The 23,030-nt window shown below is 41.3% G+C and overlaps 1 protein-coding gene across 2 annotated transcripts; it reads right to left on the reverse strand.

Moving 5' to 3' along the window:
- Window positions 1-2,447: 2,447 nt before the first annotated feature.
- LOC109410100 (borealin) lies at window positions 2,448-22,704 on the reverse strand. Of its 2 annotated transcripts, none has more exons than XM_062842252.1 (4): window positions 22,546-22,704; window positions 22,295-22,468; window positions 21,942-22,226; window positions 2,448-3,175 (listed from the first exon to the last, which is right to left on the reverse strand). In XM_062842252.1, the coding sequence occupies exons 2-4, from the start codon at window positions 22,395-22,397 to the stop codon at window positions 2,577-2,579; spliced, it is 987 nt and encodes a 328-aa protein (XP_062698236.1). In that variant the 5' UTR covers window positions 22,398-22,468; window positions 22,546-22,704; the 3' UTR covers window positions 2,448-2,576. The 2 variants fall into 2 exon arrangements, with proteins under 2 accessions (XP_062698236.1, XP_062698235.1); XM_062842251.1 differs by having other exon boundaries at window positions 2,448-3,187.
- Between the last annotated feature and the right edge of the window lie 326 nt (window positions 22,705-23,030).

Here is a 23,030-nt window from a genome sequence, read left to right on the forward strand (position 1 = left end):
CAAATTTGTAAGATTTAGGCATTTAATGTTAGTATGAAAACTTGCATGCAACTTTTGGAGGGTGACTTGTATGGAAAATATCGTACCTAACATAAATCGCTTAAAACTATCAAATTTGATTTGGTAAAACGAAATATTTTGCATGAGTCGTTAATTTAGATGTTAATTGACCAATTTATCCTTTGATTAGTTAAAAAAATATTTCCATGCTTAATAACTTGCAGTCAAAAAAGCCCAAAATCGCATATTTTGCCCTATACATTAAGGTATAGCTCAAAATTGTGACGTGTTGGAGCAAATCTGAGCCCGGATTCAGATTCAGCGGCCCAAAATCTGTCAGAGACACATAAGTTTGCTCTTGATACAGACCAAAAGTTATTTTTTGTTACGCTGTGTAGTGGGTACACAATCATCATCATCATCATCATCAAAATTTAAAGATCAGTTATTTAACGTTGAACTTTTCGTCATTGAAATCATCGTCATCATCAAACATTTGAAAGCAGTTTTTTCGTTCAAAACAAAAGTTTTTTCTATGAAAATATATTCACTGTACTCCACATGAGAAATATCATGCAGTGAATATATTTTCTTGATCCTTATTTTGATTTGCAGCGAGAAAACTGCTTTTTATTTTCCGAAAAATGATGACGAATGCTTGAGCCTTAAAGGTGAATTGAAGAAATGTTAAGTACGGTACCTATATTATAAAATGTTCCGCATCGCCACGAATGTCATGAATAAGCAAACACATAAATATTCTATTTGCCCAGTAGTAGAAAGAGTTGCGTGCCTGTTTATAAAAGTTTTTACTTATCTTGATTGCTCCGGACAATTTCCGTTTGTGTTGGGGAACTTCGTGAGTGTACCAGGATAGGTTTACTTCAAAACTATGGCGTTTTCTGGAATTAAAAAATAAAAGAAAATACTGGGCCGCACAGCTCCGCGACCCACTTATATTAGTATAAATATACTAGCTGCCCCAGCAAGCACTATTAAATGCTACACTTTCACACTATTGGTTTCGGTTTCTTAGTTATTTTAAATTGATATGGCAAGAAAACATTATTAAGCATTAGACATTCAAAACATATTAGGGTGTACTCACAAAACAACTATCACATATAAAAATACTGATATTGAAAGTTAAAATTAATATTAATCACAAGTAAATACAATGTCAGCACTGTGAATGAGCAATTAGAATACACGATATAGGGTGACATTGGGTATTATCTGCAGGTTTGTTCTCTTCGTCAGGAGGGGTTTTTGTCAACCAAATTGCCTGAAACTTGGCCATATCATTTAGCTTTGTTGGGAAGGATTTGAGGCCAACTTTGAGTTCAATAGGGTTCAAAAAATCCCCCAAGACGAAGAGAACAAAACGGCCGAGAATAGGTAATTTCCCCTACTACTATTTGTTGCATATTGATTGTTAAAATTAACCAAATAGTGGAAAGCCCAGACAACAATTCCAAGTCTGCTGACTCCAGAAAGATCCCAAGATTCGTCACAAAGCACAAATGTTTTCATTATGATTCACAACGACTCTCGCAACCCTTCCCGACTCAACCGACTGGAACTGTTTTTTGAGTATAGAAACTACTAATCCCTAGCAGGTTCCTCCTGTTTATCGAGCATTTCTGATAAATCAGCTATACTCCATCTGTAGCAGCCGGTTCGCAATGAACCGTTGGAGGCGCATTAAAGTGTTAAAGGTGATATTTTCATTACAAGAATTATAATTTACTTCCTTCACTTTAATACCGTCAAACCCTGTGATATTGGCTAGGGTAAAGCCTGGCTAATTCACGCAATATTGAGATCACTAGCCTCTGCTCAGTAATTCCGTTCCCTACCTCCGTGTGGCACCGCCGGATTGCGAGCAACTTTAGGGAAGATCGGGTAACCAACCCCGGAACCTGAGCGTCTGTTTTGGGGCTGTCCATAAACTACGTAGACTTATTTTTGACCAGCTCAGACCTCCTCTCCCCCTCTGTAGACTTGACAATTTTAATGGAGCGTAGACTTTGGCCAGGCATGGAGCGCAGGGAGCACGATGGGCAAACTAGATGGAGCGTGACTTGGCAAGCATTGGTCGATAAATTAGGTGAAATACGATAAAAATAGTTTTTGTTAAAGTAGTTTTTGTCATCCTCTCAGCCCAATGACAAACGAGGGGCCCATCCAAAGTGTTTGTCAACCTTTTTATCATACTCTCGCGAAAAAACAAGAAAAAATTGAAATGCTAGACTTTATGTAAATGGCGGCTTGATTTCAACGAGAACTACACAATGGTAGAACTTTTCTGCGCGAGATATATTTTAAAAGCTTTTTCAAAGGACGTACCACTTTGCTAGATTACAGCAGAGCAGCGAATAATGAATTCCCGTAAGTAATTCTCGATACCTATGCATGATGTCATCATGTAGTCAGAACGCCAGCTGTACAAATTTAATTTATTTTAATAAACCACAATTGGAATTACATTTATTACATGAAGAGGAACAAGTACATAAAAAAGAACAGTCTACTGATTCAAAATTATAAAGCTAATAAATAAGAATAAAACAAACTTACTTCTTCTGGAAGTTATTACCTTCAGCCATCTGCATGATCTTGTTCAGATTCATCTGCAGCTTTTTCAGGTGCTCCAAGGTGTCCGAATCGATTTTCTGCACCAGACCCGTATCAATCGAGTCCATCTCAGTCGGCCGAAGCGACAGTATACCGTTTTGGATCGGAATGTTCACGTTGGCCATCTCTTCCACCATGGCCGCCGTTATGACCGGACTTCCGGTTATGGAGTAGATGCTCTCGCCGAGCCGGGCATGGCGCATCATGGCCATCGGCGTATTCGGTTGCACCTTGGGAGTGATCAGGGTCATACCTCGGTCGGCACTGACGGTTTGCTTCAGCCTGCTGCCCGGGACGGGTGTACGGAATTTAGATCGAGATAGGCGATTGCTATCGGCGTACAGGGATTGAGAACCGCCGAAGGTTTTCTTCGATTTGATGCTGAACAGGAGCGACGATTGCTGCTTGGAGGGAGTGGAATTCGAAGAAACAGATTTACTCCGTCGTCTATTTTTCATGGCGGAAGCTAGGGGGCCGTAGGGGCGTGCTTTGGCGGACGATAGTAGGTCTGAGTTTCGGTTGCTCGTTGCACTGTCCTCTGTAAGATATCCTTTGGGTTAAGGAAATGCGAGAAAATGCATGTTAATCGATGATTATCCCCAGATGTGTGATGGATGATGGTAGTGTTAGTTTCACCATGATGTAACGATACATGGAATTATGATGTGAATTTGATAATGTTTAACATAGGGGAACTTACGTATTCTCGGCAGTTTTGTTCTCTACGTCGTTTTTTTTTAAACCTGTAGGACTCAGAGTTGGCCTCAAATCCTCAAATCCTTCCCAACCAAGCTGAGTTATATGCCCAAATTTCAGGCAATTCGGCTCACAAAAATCCCCCATGACGAAGAGAACAAGCCTACCGATAACACACAGCGTCATCCTATTTGCTCAGCAACAATTTCATTTCATTTTCATTTTCATTTTGCAGCATTTGGTGGGGCAATGAGAGCGCAAGTCAGTCCAAAGCCGATGATAAGGAGGGGTAATGGCTGAATAGTCTTTGCTGAGCACACAAACGCCATGGGATAGCAAAAGGATATTTCGGGAGTAATTCGCGAATAGGGCGTAACTAACAAAGCAATAACAATGCGAAAACAACAACCGAATTTTGTTGATCAAATTTTAATTCCTATTTAGAAGTAATACAAAACGGTGAGTCGATAAGGAGAGCGTCCAATATAGCTCTGGTCCTCACAAGTTCCTACCTCATGCTTCCACGGGTCAAACGATGACAAAGACCGCCAGCTAAGAGTTGTGTGCTTAGCTGGTAGCGCAGCCTGGGCACTGTTGTCCTTCTGACTTCAGCTAGATTGAGGAGGTACGATCCGAGTGTCTGTTCACCAAGGAGGTGCGGCTCAAACAGCGTCTGTTCTGGCATCCAGCGGCTGAGTAAGAAACGCTGCACTACGCCCAGCTAGATCCAAGGTGGTAGCCCCATCAGCGTGGTCGTCCCAGTGTTGGTTGGGACGTTAAACAGAACTGGCACGATGGCCCTCCGGCGAGACAGGAGTGTTGGCGTAGGCCCAATAAGCCACCCGTAAAAATCCCCATTGCGAATAACATAGGAGAAAATACGACTCGATACAATCGGCAAAGACCCACGCGACGAAATAAGGACTACGATTGGAAACTTGGAACATGGAATTGCAAGTCACTAGGTTTCGCAGGATGTGACAGGATAATCTACGACGAACTACATCCCCGCAACTTCGACATCGTGGCGTTGCAGGAACTTTGTTGGACTGGACAGAAAGTGTGGAAAAGCGGGCATCGAGCGGCTACCTTCTACCAAAGCTGTGGCACCACCAATGAACTGGGAACAGGATTTATAGTGTTGGGCAAGATGCGACAACGTGTGATCGGGTGGCAGCCGATCAACGCAAGGATGTGCATGTTGAGAGTTAAGGGCCGTTTCTTCAACTACAGCATCATCAACGTCCACTGCCCACACGAAGGGAGACCCGATGACGAGAAAGAAGCGTTCTACGCGCATACGATGGTTGCTCGCCGCGTGACGTGAAAATCGTTGTCGGCGACATGAACGCGCAGGTAGGAAGGGAGGAAATGTACAGACCGGTAATCGGGCGAAACAGCCTGCACGCCGTATCGAATGATAACGGCCAGCGATGCGTAAACTTTGCAGCCTCCCGTGGTATGGTAGTCCGAAGCACCTTCTTTCCCCGCAAAGATATCCACAAAGCCACCTGGAGATCACCCGACCACCAAACAGAAAACCAAATCGACCACGTTCTAATCGACGGTAAATTCTTCTCGGATATAACCAACGTCCGCACATACCGCAGTGCGAATATAGATTCGGATCACTACTTAGTCGCTGTATGCATGCGCTCAAAACTTTCGACAGTTATCACCACGCGTCGAAGTCGAACGCCGCGGCTCAACATCGAGCAACTTCGTAACGTAGAAGTGGCTCAAGACTACGCGCAGCAGTTAGCAGTGGCCCTACCAACGGAAGAGCAGCTTGGCGCAGCTACACTTGAAGATGGCTGGAGGGACATCCGATCCGCCATAGGCAGTACCTCGGCTACAGCACTAGGCTTCGCGACTCCGAATCACAGAAACGACTGGTACGACGGCGAATGTGAACAGTTGAAAAACGAGAAGAATGCAGCATGGGCGAGAATGCTGCAACACCGTACGAGAGCGAATGAGGCACGTTACAAACAGGCGCGGAACAGGCAGAACTCAGTCTTCCGGATGAAGAAGCGCCAGCAGGAAGAACGAGATCGCGAAGCGATGGAAGAGCTGTACCGCGCTAAGGACACACGAAAGTTCTACGAGAAGCTGAACCGCTCGCGCAGAGGCTTTGTGCCACAAGCCGACATGTGCCGAGATAATCACGGGAATATTCTCACGAGCGAGCGTGAGGTGGTCGAGAGGTGGCGGCAGCATTACGATGAGCACCTCAATGGCGACGTTGCAAGTACCGAAGGTGGCGTGGTAACAGATCTAGGAGTATGTGCACAGGACGAAAGACTTCCGGCCCCTGACCTTCAAGAGATTGAGGAGGAGGTTAGCCGGTTGAAAAACAACAAAGCCGCTGGAGCAGATCAACTACCAAGCGAGCTTCTAAAATACGGTGGAGAAGCACTGGTGAGAGCACTACACTGGGTCATTACCAAGATTTGGGAGGAGGAAGTATTACCGGAGGAATGGATGGAAGGTATCGTGTGTCCCATCTACAAAAAGGGCGACAAGTTGGATTGCGGAAACTACCGCGCGATCACACTACTGAGCGCTGCCTACAAGATACTCTCTCAAATTTTATGCCGCCGTCTATCACCGATTGCAAGAGAGTTCGTGGGGCAATATCAGGCTGGATTCATGGGTGAACGCGCTACAACGGACCAGATGTTCGCCATCCGCCAGGTGTTGCAGAAATGCCGCGAATACAACGTGCCCACACATCACTTGTTCATCGATTTCAAATCGGCGTATGATACAATCGATCGAGAACAGCTATGGCAGATTATGGACGAATACGGATTCCCGGATAAACTGATACGGTTGATCAAGGCGACGATGGATCGAGTGATGTGCGTAGTTCGAGTATCAGGGACACTCTCGAGTCCCTTCGAATCTCGCAGAGGGTTACGGCAAGGTGATGGTCTTTCGTGCTTGCTGTTCAACATTGCTTTGGAGGGTGTAATAAGAAGAGCGGGGATAAACACGAGTGGGACGATTTTCACGAAGTCCGTTCAGCTGCTTGGTTTCGCCGATGATATTGATATTATTGCTCGTAAATTTGAGACGATGGCGGAAACGTACATCCGACTAAAGAGGGAAGCCAGGCGAATCGGATTAGTCATTAATGTGTCGAAGACAAAGTACATGATGGCAAAGGGCTCCAGGGAGGAATCACCGCGCCCGCCACCCCGAATTCATATCGACGGTGATGAAATCGAGGCGGTTGAAGAATTCGTGTACTTGGGCTCACTGGTGACCGACGACAACGACACCAGCAGAGAAATTCAGAGGCGCATTGTGGCAGGAAATCGTGCCTACTTTGGACTCCGCAGAACTCTACGATCGAATAAAGTTCGCCGTAACACGAAGTTAACCATCTACAAAACGTTGATTAGACCGGTCGTCCTCTATGGGCACGAAACATGGACCCTACGTGCAGAGGACCAACGCGCCCTTGGAGTTTTCGAACGGAAGGTGTTGCGTACCATCTACGGCGGAGTGCAGATGGAAGACGGGACTTGGAGAAGGCGAATGAACCACGAGCTGCATCAGCTGCTGAGAGAACCAACCATCGTCCATACCGCGAAAATCGGGAGGCTACGGTGGGCGGGTCACGTCATCAGGATGTCGGATAGCAACCCGACTAAAATGGTTCTCGAGAGTCATCCGACCGGTACAAGAAGACGTGGAGCGCAGCGAGCTAGGTGGGTCGACCAAGTGGAGGACGATCTGCGGACCCTACGCAGAGTGCGGAACTGGAGACAAACAGCCATGGACCGAGTGGAATGGAGGCGACTACTATGTACAGCAGAGGCCACCCCGGCCTTAGCCTGACCGGTAAGGTAAGTACATAATAATTCAACTTAAATAAGGTTGATTGTTATAGTTCTGACATAGTTTCTTGTTTTTCTAAGAACACTGCACGAATTTGATATTTTTTGCACTAAAAATTGCATTTATTAAATTACGCCTGAATTGATACCTGAGAATGCTAATTTCGCCCAATACTATGCGCCTCGAATCGATATTATTTTCAGAATCGCCTTTTACTATTCGCCAAGCTTGCTATTTGATGAAAACATTCGCGAAATGATGCCATTTGCTTTCGACAACGAATACGTTTTCACCCATCCTCGCTTTATTCAATCAACCTCCCATACGAGAAGCACACGAACGGACTCAACACTAATCAGCATAGTTGACTCTTCCTTTTCGCCGTTGAGCCGTTGCGTTCTAGCCAAGCATCTCTTTTCATCGCTTTCGATGCTTTTCGACAGCTTATCGCGAAGCATCGTTGGCTGGAAGCTTTATTAGTATGGTATCGGTACATGCGAATGTTGCTTCTGTGTGCGTGTCGAGCGTTCATGCCGTAGTTTCGCAAACCAACCTATTCGGTATGGTTCGGCTGTTCGGGCGAGCGTGTGACGGCCCAGTCAGATGTGTGCAAAATCGTTTGTGATTTACATCATGTTTGTTTTGCCACCTCTTTGCTGCTGGTCATCGCTGATCAGTGCACAGTTCAATCGCACGCGATAAATATACAGTTCTAGATTGAGTTTAAATAAGGGCGAAAGTAACACGAGAGAGTTCTCTTCATCGACTCTCTCTTCTTCAAATTAAAGTGACAAGATGCAAGTAAGGTTGCACTTTTTGGTCATAAATCGCTAGGTTGCGATGTAATCTAGCGTCTAAGTGTAAAAAAGTTCGATTGAATTTGCATCTTGTCACTTTAATTTGCAGAAGAGAGAGTCGATGAAGAGAACTCGCTCATGTTACTTTCGCCCTTATTTAAACTCAATCTAGAGTTGATGAGTTGTGATGAGCACTAGTGAGGCGATCATTTGCATCATAGCTATTCGCCTTGTTTATGATTTTGACAGAATTTCGCCATTTGCTTTCGCCGTGTTTACGTTTTGATTTCAGTTTCGCCTTCTACTATCGCCGTGTTTACGTGTTGATTTCGGTTTCGCCTTTCACTTTCGTAAACAAAACACCAAACAAAACAAAGGAGTAGAAGGCGTAATTCTTGTTTTTGTTCGTTTGGAATAGAATGGGATTACGCCTTTCACTCAATCAGTGATTTTCAATAGTTAGAAAAGTGATATCAAGGAAACTTTGTGAGCATTTAGAAGACAAATCTAGCTTCTTTTCACTCCTGCAATTACTCAAATTGTGTACATTTTGTTGGTTACGGCTATTTCGCTAATTATTACGGATTTTGGTGTGGGATTAGGATATTGGTACGGACTTGATATCAGTGCTTTTCTGATGCAAAATAATGTTAAGGCTCAATTGTGAATTGCATACCTTCCAAAACAAAAATAAAACATCCAAGAAACTACAAGCAAGTTATAGATAGAGCGTCCGATTGATTATTTTATCTGTTATAACAAACGGATACTCCTACCCTCTCCGACTCGCCAGCCATCCCGAAGAAAATGTCCCTTCAGTACCGGAAAATAGATTATTCTCAATTTATCCTTTAATCTAATTGTCCGCGTGGTCTTGTAGTACCCCTAATAGGTAAGAATCAGTGATTGCCATACATACCAAACGTTAGACATGGTCCCATGGATAACATTTGCGTATGTAAAAGATTTGCTGATGTGACTTTCCTATTAGGTAATTCTCTCATCTCATGTTAGCTTAGAAAATTAAAGTTACATTATAATCAATGCATTATGAGGTTCGAATACCCATAGAATGAGATCAATACCATAGCAGATAATATCACATTGGCTGATTGCAGTACATACAAATGGGAGAAATCTCCCTTTTCCTCCTATCCGCAACCCGGGAACACACCCTGTTGGGTTTCGAAAGCCTCGGAGAATATTACAAACCTTCAATGGTATCCCCACACACTAACCCACATTGCCCATACACATTACCCTACCTCAATTTGTAATATTCTCACCAACTTGGAACTATATTTTCCCGTCACATAAATGACTTCGACAAATTCGCCATAGTTGATTTTCATCCTTTAAAGATGCAAACCAACAAGAAAAATTTCGAGAACAACAGATCACGTTCACAAAAGATGATTGCAATTATTCACAAAACTTCACAATTTGCTCAAATTTTGATAGAAATAAATAATTTTCCTTAACTTTTCGGCTTCCTTGCACCCTATTTCGCCATAGTGTACCAGTTATGGCAAACCCCGTAAGGAATGCATGTACATAAATAGTGTGAATTGGAACCCAAATTAACAAATATGTTCATAACTGGTACAGGGTTCCTATCATTGGCACATGCTGTAATAAATACTTAAAGTAGTTTTGGCTCCGTTTCTATATTTTTCTTGTAAAGTATGAAAACTAATCAATCATTTGACATATCGATGACATTCGTCGGTATTCTTCTTATTTTTGTCGAAATAGTTTGTCGTAGGTAGTGCGATAACTGGTACAGGCACCCTACTATGTAGCAGCATGATCAGTATAACTATATCAGATGACTTGAAGATCTGATTTTTACAGAACTGTATGCCATTGCTTATACGTTCAGCTATTCCAATCACTACTGCAAACACATCGGCCTCATGAGCATGAGCATGAGCATAGATGACCGCACAATTCGTAGTTGCTACTCCGTGATTGACCAGAGCAATCGAAATTGCACAAGGAACCAACGAATAGGGCTTGGGACTAGCTTACTATTCTCAATGTACACAGGTCGAGAGCTCTCAACTTTAATAAGGTCAATAACGGCGCCGGCCACGTCCTTACGGTCATCGAGGATGGAAGGGAATGTTAGTAAGACAAACGTTGTTATAAAGACCGCGACTCGCTGCATCTCCACGTTTGTCTCAGGAAGGAATTTTTTGTTAGTAGGGTAAGGTACATTGTCAGTCCGGGAGTCACCTATGGTTGGTGATATGATTTGACAATGGATCAATATACACAAACCGCCGTTAACAACCGACCACTTTTCGACGCAAGAACTAGCCAAAAAGAAAATTCTATCGCGCGTCTCCACTCCACTAGGGAGCAGAAACCTTTAGTCTATTCCACACAGAAATACACTGAACGCGACTCACTTGTCGGCGCCCGGATTTTTTCTCGACCGGCGAACCCGAAGTAACATTTTTCACTCTTTTGTGTAAATGCAAAAAATGTATTATCAACTAAAAGTGTATTGGAAACTAGCGCCGAAGGAAAGCGAAAAATTCGGAACCGACTCGAACCACGGCGCGCGCACACTCGTCCCGTCGTCGGAGCCCCGCAGAGAGAAGAGGAAAAAAAATCGCAAAAATCTAGCAAAGCGAACGCGCGAAACTTTGCTGCTGCCGAACTACCGCACACTACGCAAACACATCGGCCTCATGCCTAAAATCAAAGCTTACTGGAAGATATAATCCAAGCCCTGGGAGCATATTATCCAACAACAACAGTTGTCAGTACTCATAGATAAATCTCTGCAAGAACTCATGGAGTTTCTTCTGGAATTCCACAAGAATTCCATCCGGGACTCCCCTCGTGGTTTGCCCACAAATTTGTTCCAGAGCTTTCTTCTGGGATTCCGTAAGCTCTTAATGAAATTCTTCCGGAAGTTTATTTAGGATCCCTTTAGAAATCTCAGGAGTTTTTTTTTCTCCTGAGATTCCTTAAGATATGGTTTCCCAAACTGTGGGTCGCGATCCCCCAGGAGGGTTCGCCGGCCTTCATCCAGGGGGTCATGAGGGTCGTGAAAACTATGTCTGCTGGCTAAAGGGGGTCGCGCGACCGAAAGATTGGGAAACTATGCCTTAAGAGGTTCCGCCTGGGGTTCCGTCAAAAGCTCTTGCCAGGATTGTTCCAGGAAGTTCCCCGAGATTTTTCCTGACATTCCTCGATTTCTGTAGAAATGTATTTCGAGATTTCTTCAGCATTACTCCTTCTAGGATTATCTTAGTAATTTTTCCTGAAACTATTCCAGGTATTCCTTCCGTGGTTTCTTCACAAACTTATTCTAGAATTCCTGTAGGATTTATGTGATTCTTCAGGGAGCTATAAATTAGTAGCTTTTTCCTGTTTTTATTTAAGAACATCCTACAGAAACTACATGAGGAATTCCATAAAGAAAACACTCCAAAATAATTTATAATGAACTCCAGGAGGATTTCCATTACAAAGATCTGAAAGAATTCCAGAAGAGTCTGCAGGAAATCATCACGGAGCTCTTGGTAGAAACCAAAAAAGAGTCCCTAGATGACTCCTGGAAAAAGTTCTCGAAGAAATCCCGGAATCAGTTTCTGAAAGAATTCCTAGAAGAAGCTCTAAGAGGAATCCCGGAAGAAGCTCCTGAAAAGTAATTCCTGACAGTCACCCAGAAGAAATTCCCGGAGGAATCCCGGAAGGAATTTCCGAAAGAATACTGGAAAAATCCCAGAAAGATTACCTGGTGGTATTATTGTAGGAGTCCCAGAAGTGTGAATTTCTGCACTGTAGTTTTAGCCGACTGCTGCAACTTACCGAGGAGCCTGTTGTTGTGACGCGTGCTCACTGTTCGATTGCTGCCATGCGAAAGAGGACGGTCGTCGGCAGCGTGGTCTCTCGTGCCAAACTGGTTTGCGCCTTTGTGACGCCGACGACCGTTCGCGGTCGCGCGTCGCGACGTCGCTGAGTCGCGATGTCTAATGGTGCCCGAATAGAATTGTCGCGATCGGGTCGCGGTGTTCGATGATGCTCGAATGTTGGCGACCTGCATCTCTGCACGTAGGGTGTTCAACTGGTATGCCACATCTTCCTTCTTCTCTCGACAAAAAGGAAAAAAGGTTACCATCTCCCCATGTATTAATTTTAGTACGGCCTTTGAACTAAGATAAATAATTTCATCAACTTTTTGATATACCTGTGTTTAAGTATCCAGTTAAACTATTTAATTCGAACCTCATTTCAAAGGGAAAGTGTCCTAATATCAATCGATTGATTCTAGGAAAACTTCTACATCCGTTAGAAGTAATAATATTATCAGAGTTTCAGAGTTTCTAACAATCGTTAGAGTCGTGTGCCCATCACGTCGAAATTTGCTACTTGTAAGCCGGCAGAATTTGCTTCGTCGAAGTCCTGTACGTAGTTTTACGAATGAACCGGAACTTATTTCTCACTTGCAGAACGCCGTGAAGCTCTGTTCGCATGATTGGAACCACTAGCATCTGTAAAGCTTGGAGCCTTGTCTCGCCATTTGAACACTTGAAAGTTTTGAACAAATTTACCAATGAGAACCTGGTTTCCATTATCCTCCTCCATTACTGCATAACGTTATAGGTCAAATCTTCACTCCTCCTTTGTTGTAGATTGGTACTCGATCATAGCGGTATATTCGGCCGTTACTTTGGATGCTCGTGCCCTCTTCTCTTGTCTTTTTAATCCTTAGTTGTTAATTTAACTTTCTTCGCTTTTGTAAATATGCAATTATTTCATGGATGATTGTCAATATTCCAATCATTTCCCTGATAGATGATACATCCAGGATAAGATTTTGAATAACATAATCTATTAATTGATTCTAATTCGCAAGTTATTTTTTTTATTTCAACTTATTGGACACTCCAAACATAGGCTAACTCTAAGACCTCGATGTACCGAAAAAAGAAATCCATTCATTTTGTATACCCAATCGGGTGTTCGATCATATTCATTACGTTTATTTTTTTGCGTAATTTGTCCTATGTACACGGTAAAAAATCTGCACTGTGATATAAACTGATTGGCACTTGAATTCGCACTACTGTTCAATCAGTTTGTTATCAATTATTTATCATTTGACAAAGAACATCCAATGCCTCTTCAATTTTAATGTAACTTCACATCAATTCGTTGTTGACAATGTTTTGATTTCAAAACTAAAATTAAAAAAAAATCTGTACAGCCGCACCCAGATTCGATACCAGGACCTTTAGAGTCACGATCAACTATTTTACCACTACACTGCTTCACATCTGTTAGAGAGGTGCGAATCGAAGCGAAGCACTTTCTACCGCCTGTCATCTATATTTACTTTCATGCCCAAAACAGTCATTACCAAATCAACAACTTTTCACTTTGGATCGTATTGCTTTTTACAGTAGTGCAAATCGAAGGGATTTTCTGTTGATTTCTCTGGTGGGTTTGTTTTGGCCCTCAAATCAACACTGACAGCATTGCGATCTCAAAGGAAAAGCACTTCTGATCATGTTGATTACGACATTGAATAGTTAAGGGATTTTTCCCTTACATCTAGCGTGTAGAATTTTTACCGTGTATGAATTGAATTAAGCGTTTTAAACCAATCTGACAGTAAATGGCATAATGATAAATTATGTACTAGGTACCGCGGTACATTCACCCCTTGCGAAATTGACTGCCGAAAAATAAATGCTATCATTTGTTGTCACGTCAGGAAAGGTCAGGTACCTTTTTTTTTCATCATTAAACAAAGCTAGCCATAAAGCAAAGAACACGCATGGATATGAACCATTTTTTTTTCATTCAGGTACCGTCAAGGCACCATTCACCGTGGATTTAAGAGGATTCGGGGCAAATAAGGGCTGTCATTTGACACCAGTCTTATAAACATTGTCGGTGCCGCTTTTAATTGCCTTCATTATAGGTTAAAATTAAAGCAATATCCACAGAAGTAGAAAATTTTTCACAAAATTTGGTGATATAGTATGATTAGTAAAGGGTAGTAGGGTCGCCTAATTCCGTGGTAGGTCACCATTCACCGTGGTAGTAGGGACCCATTCACCGTGTATGAGAAATTTTATTCTACTTTGTTTAAAAATGATCAAAACAACCCAGCCAAGGGAATTTTCTTCGTTTAAATTCATTTCAAGTGATAACTTGCAAGATTTTATTAGAAAAACGAATTTACAAATTTTCGATTTTTTCTAGATATATGGGACAATATGGGGCACGGTGAATGGAGACCATTGATTTTTAGGGTACCCATTTACCGTGCCTTTTTGGTTTCAATTAAAAAGTACGAGTAATCGTACTTTCTTGTTAAACTTACTTCGGTAATGCAAAATACATACCTGATATGTGAATTTAATTGCTTCTTGGTGGAATAAAAACGTTACTACATTTAGTTTATCGCTTAAATCACCTTAGCGCAGTTTTCGTTTTTTCACCATGAATGCAGTGAACGAGCAGAAACCCGCTTCATGTAAACACACTTTAGTGTCAAAATGATACTTTTAAATGTTTTTAATGAGCGTTTTGACATGGTAACAATACATTAATGTTGTATTGGTGAAATTGAAGGGAAATTGTCATATCATTCAATCATAATATGGAAATAATGAAAAAATATTCGAAGGCACACGGTGAATGAAGCCCCAACGGTGAAAGGCGCCTTGACGGTAGTTATCCAATCCTTCCACAATAACGCTTTATAAAATAAAGTCACGGATACATAACTTTTAATTTTTTTGTACAATTCGTAGGAAAACTCGTAAACGTTAGCCTTAACTGTACACTTTACGTGTAACATAAATTCTAGAGTTTTTCACGATCAAAATGTCAAAAATAAATGCCATTCGACCCAGTGATTTACAGCTTTATAAGCATTGTACAATTGAACCTTGAATTTATCTTTGTTTCTGAAGCCGAGATTCTTTATATTTCGATGTCTGTTCAGGCACATCCGGAACTTCAGTACACGCACACAATCGAACGCATAACCATGTGCGTTGATTTTTTTTTTCTAAGGAGCCGTTACAACTACTATTTGCTGTAGCCTTCACAACACGTATGGAAAGGCCTTTATATGCTCCCCCGCTGCTTCTTCTCAAATCAAAGAACTATACTTCCTTACAATATTCATGGTAGTCTTACGCCGTCTGAAGCTGCGTACACGTGTCCATGTGTGAATTTAATATTTGGTTTTCATTTATCTCTTGTGAGTCGAAACTGCTCAACCGAAAAGACATCCACGTGCATAACTTCTTCAAGATAATAAGTGTATTTTTTTAACCCATGCATTTCCGAAGGTTTGCTCCAGTAGCACGTGTGATTTTGTCGGTTGTCCTCAAGTCCTCTCTGGAGCTTCACAAAAATCTATGTGTGCATTTTTCACTTTCCGACGGTGCTCCAAACTTGTCCGGAACTTCACACAAGTCCATGTGTGGATTTTCCACTTTTCAACGGTACTTCAAACTCGTCCGGATCTTCACACAAGTCCATCTGTGGATTTTTTTACTTTCCGACGGTACTCCAAACTCGTACGGAACTGCACACAAGTCCATATGTGGATTTTTCACTTTCCAACGGTACTTCAAACTCGTCCGGAACTTCACACAAGTCCATGTGTGGATTTTCACTTTCCGACGGTACTTCAAACTCGTCCGGAACTTCACACAAGTCCATCTGTGGATTTTTTTTTACTTTCCGATGGTACTCTAAACTCGTACGGAACAGCACACAAGTCCATGTGTGGATTTTTCACTTTCCAACGGTACTTCAAACTCGTCCGGAACTTCACACAAGTCCATCTGTGGATTTTTTTACTTTCCGACGGTGCTCCAAACTCGTCCGGAACTTCACACAAGTCCATGTGTGGATTTTTCACTTTCCAACGGTACTTCAAATTCGTCCGGAACTTCACACAAGTCCATGTGTGCATTTTTCACTTTCCTACGGTGCTCCATACTCGTCCGGAACTTCACACAAGTCCATGTGTGGATTTTTCACTTTCCAACGGTATTTCAAATTCGTCCGGATCTTCACACAAGTCCATGTATGGATTTTTTTCACTTTCCGACGGTACTTCAAACTCGTCCGGAACTTCACACAAGTCCATGTGTGCAATTTTCACTTTCCGACGCTGCTCCAAACTCGTCCGGAACTTCACACAAGTCCATGTGTGGATTTTGCACTTTCCGACGGTACTCCAAACTCGTCCGGAACATCACACAAGTCCATGTGTGTTTTTTTTTTCTTTCCGACGGTACTCCAAACTCGTACGGAACTTCACACAAGTCCATGTGTGGATTTTTTCACTTTCCGACTGTACTTCAAACTCGTCCGGATCTTCACACAAGTCCATGTGTGGATTTTTTTCACTTTCCGACGGTACTTCAAACTCGTCCGGAACTTCACACAAGTCCATGTGTGGATTTTGCACTTTCCGACGGTACTCCTAACTCGTCCGGAACTTCACACAAGTCCATGTGTGGATTTTGCACTTTAAGACGGTACTACAAACTCGTCCGGAACTTCACACAAGTCCATGTGTGGATTTTTTTTTTTACTTTCTGACGGTACTCCAAACTCGTCCGGAACATCACACAAGTCCATGTGTGGATTTTGACTTTCCGACGGTACTACAAACTTCTCCGGATCTTCACACAAGTCCATATGTGGTTTTTTTTTTCTTTCCGACGGTACTCCAGACTCGTACGGAACTTCACACAAGTCCATGTGTGGATTTTTTCACTTTCCGACTGTACTTCAAACTCCGGAACTGAACACAATTCCATGTCCAATGAAAAAAAATATTTTTAAACCACCCGTTTTAGAATGGTTTTCCACGGTTTTACGCTTGATTTCAACCATGGTCCGTACGCTTCAAAAATTTTCCAGCACACGCGCTCAAGCAAAAGCACAAAGCACGTGCGCAACTGGTGCTTTTTCTCCATTTCAGCCGCTTCATGGATTTTACACACGTCCATGTGGAATAATTCTTCCGATTCAACACTCCTAACCTCACTTGTTCACCGGCGTCACCAGCGTTATTAGCACATTCATACTGCATAACTTTGAACCAGAAAAAAATACTGCCGTGTCCACCATTTCGCTTATGTTTGAAAATGTTTTCAACTTTCACATGTTTATTTGCTGCTTAAAACTTTAAGCAGCAAACCTGGCAAGGAACGCCAATGTGAATTTCTGCACTGTAGTTTTAGCCGACTGCTGCAACTTACCGAGGAGCCTGTTGTTGTGACGCGTGCTCACTGTTCGATTGCTGCCATGCGAAAGAGGACGGTCGTCGGCAGCGTGGTCTCTCGTGCCAAACTGGTTTGCGCCTTTGTGACGCCGACGACCGTTCGCGGTCGCGCGTCGCGACGTCGCTGAGTCGCGATGTCTAATGGTGCCCGAATAGAATTGTCGCGATCGGGTCGCGGTGTTCGATGATGCTCGAATGTTGGCGACCTGCATCTCTGCACGTAGGGTGTTCAACTGGTATGCCACAAGAAGGAATACTTGAATCAGAAGTAGCTCCCGGAAATAAAACGGAAGAAGTTCCTGGAGGGATCTCGGAGAAGCTTTTAGAGGTATACTGAATGAAGTCCTTGTCAGGGATCTTGTAGGATTTCTGCAAGGGTTTCAGAAGGATTCCTGAAGAATTCCCAGAAGATACTCCAGGAAGAATCTCGTATGAAATACCAGGAACAAATCCTTACGGATTTTTGCAAGGAGTTTTTGAATGAATCTCGGTAAGAATTTCTGATACAATTTCCGAAAGATCTCCTAGAGAAATTCTGAGTGAAGTTGCTAGAATTTCCAGGAATACCATCTGGAAGCCCAAAAAAATAAATCCAGAGACATCCTACAAGAAACTATTCGGAGAATCTCGGATGAAATTCTTGGAGGATTCCGGGGACTTCTTGAGAAATTCTGGAAGAAATCTCTTGAAGTGCGAACGTAAACAAAAAGGTCACAAAACATTAGAAAAAAAAATCTTTAGCAATCGTGGTTTGCATTGTCCTATAGGCTGTACCAATTCAATTGGCTTCTTTAGCGGTGTTGAGATAATCTCATATTCTAAATCTGCATGTCAAACTGAGCCGAAATCCAAATTTTCATGAATTTTGGTGCCCGGGAACCTATTTAAAAATCAATTTGAAGTTTGTATGGGAGCGATTGGTCGAATCACCCCTCGTCACATTTTGTACTGGGCGGAGCTGTCAAGCAGTTGCCTAGCTGTCAAAAGGTGATTTCAAAAAATCTCTTTGAAATTCATTTTGAGTATCAAAATAAAGTTCTAAAAATATGAAAAAAATCATAGTGGCTCAGAAAAAGGTGCTCTTTCGTATAAAAATGAAAAATCGATACATTTTTGAAAATTTAAAAACCCAATTGTTTTTGGGTGAATCCGAATTGTGGGATTCGGAGAAAGACATTTCGCCGCTTGTTTTAGGGATTTCTTCAAGTTTCAAGTTTCTTTCAGTTCCGACATTTCTCTAGGTGTTGGTTCCGAGATTTCTCCAGGAGTTCTTTCTGGGATTTCTTAGGGATTCTTCCAGGAGTTTCTTCTGCGATTTTTATGAGATTCCAGGGTCTCTTTCAGAGTTTTCTCCAGAGATTCCTTCCGAAACTTCACCAGGAATTTCTTCTGTAATACTTTCGGGACTTCCAGGATTTCTCCAGGAATTTCTTCCTGAATACCTACAGGAATTTCGTTCCGGGATTTCTCCATGAATTCATTCCAAGATTCCTCCAGAAATGGTTTCTAAGATTCATCAAATAATTTTTCCTTGAATCCCTCCAAGAATTCCGGGATTCCTCCAAGAGCTCCGGGATACCTCTAGAAATACCTTCTTGTAAAATTTTAAACTCTTGGAGGTGTCCTAGATGGAGCAATGTTCAGAAAATTTTGAAAGTATCACGGCAATGTATATTGCAAGGGAACATATTTCTAGAATGTTTCTATAACAAGATATAACTGATCTAGATCGATTTAATTATATCTAGACCAGTTTGGATGGTTCTAAAAGATAATTCAAATAAAATCAATATAAGTTTTCAGAGACGAGATGCCTCTACGAAGCATCCCCAGAGCAAAAGAAGATTTTTCCAACAAAGATAGGATCTTATAAACAAGCAGAAATAACGTAATCAATAAACGGACCCGTAGGCCACATCAGGGTGGCCAGTGAATTTCAGATTTTGATTTCCCGGTTTTCTCCCGGTTTTTTCCCGAAATTTTCAATTTTTTCCCGGTTTTACTTGTTTGTTTACTTGTGTTGAATAAAATAATCCCTATCGGTTCAGGAGCTGTTCCAGGATAAATTTCAGAACTAACATATGTTTGAATTTTCAATTAAACTCCTGGATGAACTTCAAGAGATTCTTTTGGGTAAAATTCAGAAATAATCTCTTAAGAATTTTAATTCCTGATGACATTTTTTTGCAATGCCAATGAAACATAGGTTTCTGTAAAAACTGTACATGTACATTTTTGCAACTGTGAAGTACTTTCACATTTCTTCTCATTTTTAGTTTGAACGTCAAAACATCATTTCCACTAGAATTGATACAGTATGCCTGATACTTGTATTGAAATTTTGAAGATGTTTCATATCAACTTAATATAAACAACATGTTCAGATTCAGCCATTTTTGGCACACAGGCTTCTTTGAAAAATATTCAAACTTTTGATGGAAAGCAATTATATTACAGAAATTCTTGCATGAATCGCCCAAGAAACCGTTTTTCTTCGCAGTACGCAGTTGCGAAGGAATGACAATTCAAATGGCTGTCACTGTGGAATTTTTATTCCAGGAATTGGTCTAAAACTTTCTTGAGCGATTTCTTTTGAACACGAAACTGGCCTTATTGCTGAATTCCTTTGAGCAATCGTTAATTCCTTTTAACAATTTTATGTTATTTTGTGTTCGTCTCTCATGTTCCATATAGTAACATTATTTGTTTTAGTAACACTTGCCAAAAAAACTGCTTAGAATTACGTTTGACCAAGTAAAAATACTGATTCTAGGTTTCAGTTTAGTTGTACATAACTGTTGTTAAAATTTAGCCAACGACAACGTCCTATTTAGTCCATTTAGTCTGTCTTTTATCAATTCCTTGTTGCTGTTGTTAAGGTTGAAGGATTCGTCATTGATATCACCATCATCATTAAAATTTCGAAAGCAGTTTTCTCGATCAGAACACAAATGTTCGTTATGAAAATGTATTCACTGGATTCCAAATGGAGAATAGAATACAGTGAATACATTTTCATTGTAAACATTGATGCTTTGAAAGAGAAAACTGCTTTTTTAAATTTCAATGATTACGGTGATATCAATGACGAATCCTTCAACCTTAAGGTGTCTTACTGCATCACTAAGTTTTCAAACGAATCATTGACTTTTTGCTTTTCAATGATTGTTTGCCTCGCATTTTTTAAGTGATAAAAAACTGTCAATTCTGCAGCAACGCAGCAGAAAAAGTATCATCGCAATCACTGCGAGTGAGCATATAGGATGATACTTTTTCATACGAATATTCGCTTTGGTGGCAGAGAATTATCACTTTGAAATTTTGAGGCTCATATCCAACATGGCTGCCGATGCTGATGATGCCGTAAAAAGCCTTAAAATACATTTCCCACAATTTCAATTTGATGTAGACAAGTGAAAAGAAACATGCGAGTGCCCTTGTTAGTTTTTGTAGCATTATTGTATTTTGGTGACATCGATACAAGACTAATTCAGAGGAAGATTGCCCTTTACTAAAGTTTACTGAAACTCTTTACATTATTACGCTGCAATTATAAATTATTGTTTTTTCTTGATTTGCTGACAACTAAGAATAAAAACAGTTATAACTTTTAAAATGACTTAACAGATCGACTTCAGCAACCGATATTATGATTTTAAAATTCTCAACATCTAAATATAACGCAAGTCGTATTTTCAATAAAATATATCGAAATATTGCAACTTCTGTTAAACCAGCAACAATCTTGGCATTACAGATTATTTTCATGAATGATAAAAAAAGTGATTAATAATTAGAAATAATAGAGCAGTATGGAATTATTCCTGGAAATGCAAAATTTTCCCGGTGGCAATCTGAATTCCCGAATATTTCCCGGTTTTTTTCCCGGTGATTCCAAATTCCCGGCTTTTTCCCGGTTCGCTGGCCACCCTGCCACATGTAATTTTTTGGCAATCCTGGCGTTCTAGAAATAACATTCTTTGATTTGAAAATGTAATTTGAAATAAAAAGTGTGATTCGATAGTACGTACACTAAACGAAGCGGTGGTGTACGTACTATCGAGGTATGCCTGTACTCTCGTAGTGGCCAGACTTCAAACAGCTCTTTCAAAAGACCACTCCAATGGTGTGGGTAGCATCCGAAAGAAGGACGGTTCGCTCACAATAAAGTCTAGCGATACATTGAGCGAATCGTTGAACATCCACTTCCAAGATTCAATATCTGAGTCGATCATCGGCAACCAAGACACTACAGTTGCTGTCTCAGATCCACAAGAGATCCAATCATGGGTTTCAGGATCTAAAATACGACGCAAAAAAAAGGTACAAAGGAATGTTGCAAAAACATTTTTATGAAGCTTATTTAGAATGCTCTGTAGGCGAATCTAGGAATACTGTCAAAAAATCTTCATACCGTGCGTGACATCACCTGATTCCAATCACATTTCTTCGGTTCCTAATTCCGTTCACTTCACACCATACAAAACAAATGGTATGAACTGAACGGAATTAGGAACAGAAAAAGTGATTGGAATTAGGTGATGTCACGGTAGATTGAACTGCAATAGTAAAACTTGGAATCAATTCATAAATGATTATGAAGTTATGAATATTATTTATGAGCGATATTATATGTACTTGAATTTCGATTCCATTTAAACAAACTTCTCTCTTACCTTCATCGGCACGCGATTGCTTCTTCTCGCCCTTGGATCCCGTATTATTATTGTAGCTATGCGACAGCTGGCTGCTGGATCCTAACGAGCTCATGGTGTCACTCGGCGGCTCCACCGTAACTTTATCTAGATCGGCAAATGTGCTGGCTCCGATCAGCCTCAGATCACCCATTCGCATCTGCAGGACATGTTTGGGCAGGCGGGTTTTCTCCATTTTGAACGCCCGGGACATCTCTTCGATTTTATCGTTAAAAATTGCTTCCAGATTTGCTACTAAACTATCGGCTGTAAAATACAAAGATAATAAACATTAGAACGTAAAGCGAGCAACTTTGGGAAACGACTGTCCTTACCTAAAATGTCATAATCTCTCAATTTGGCGTTGACTTTTTCCTCCTGGTAGCTGGTGCGGTTCCGTTTGGAATTGCCATTGCGGGATGTCTTCGGACGGACCATTCTGTGGCCGGATTCCTATACTACTGGCGATTGTGAGCACAAGCACAACAAAAAAGGCACCTAAAAGATCACTGGAATGGACGGAAACAGGCAAGAAGACGACGTAAATATTGATGTGCAATGTTCACAAAAAAAAACTCAAACTTACCAGCTGGAAGCTTCGAAGGTTACGCTTTTTGTTAACTACTCTTGATTCTAGTAAAATGCTGCCATTAAAACATAAAAATGATACTTTTTTGCCGAAACAAAACCGAAAAAAAACGAGCAGAAAAATGCGCTTCAATAAAATGACAGACCAGCCAGCTGTGTGTAGAGAATTTAAATCGCTGAGTGGAGATTTCCCAAAGACACACACGCCACACATTTGCTACTCGCAGTTTGCATTAGCCTTGTTTTAATGCGATTGTTAACATTTTTTCTCAATTAAAACATGTTTTGAATAAAAACATTAAACAACTAGGTAACTGCTTTGATTATTTGGACAATTTTTCAATTCAAAGGAAATAACATGAAACCAACAACTCTGGCATTTGAATAACATCATCCACATAGAGCTTGCTGACGTTTATTCACCTCTCTCTTTCAAGCATGCAGGCGGGATAGGATTTGTTTTCATCGGGAAACCTTTCCTGA

This window comes from Aedes albopictus, chromosome 3 (assembly GCF_035046485.1).
Source record: "Aedes albopictus strain Foshan chromosome 3, AalbF5, whole genome shotgun sequence".
NCBI classification, from domain to species: domain Eukaryota; kingdom Metazoa; phylum Arthropoda; class Insecta; order Diptera; family Culicidae; genus Aedes; species Aedes albopictus.

Coding starts and splice junctions, on each gene's coding strand:
- LOC109410100 (XM_062842251.1), bottom strand. CDS start 22,397: ATGGTCCGTCCGAAGACATCCCGCAATGGCAATTCCAAACGGAACCGC. Junction 22,227..22,294: donor GAGAGATTATGACATTTTAG/GTAAGGACAGTC, acceptor TGTATTTTACAG/CCGATAGTTTAGTAGCAAAT. Junction 3,188..21,941: donor GCAATCGCGTGCCGATGAAG/GTAAGAGAGAAG, acceptor CTTAACCCAAAG/GATATCTTACAGAGGACAGT.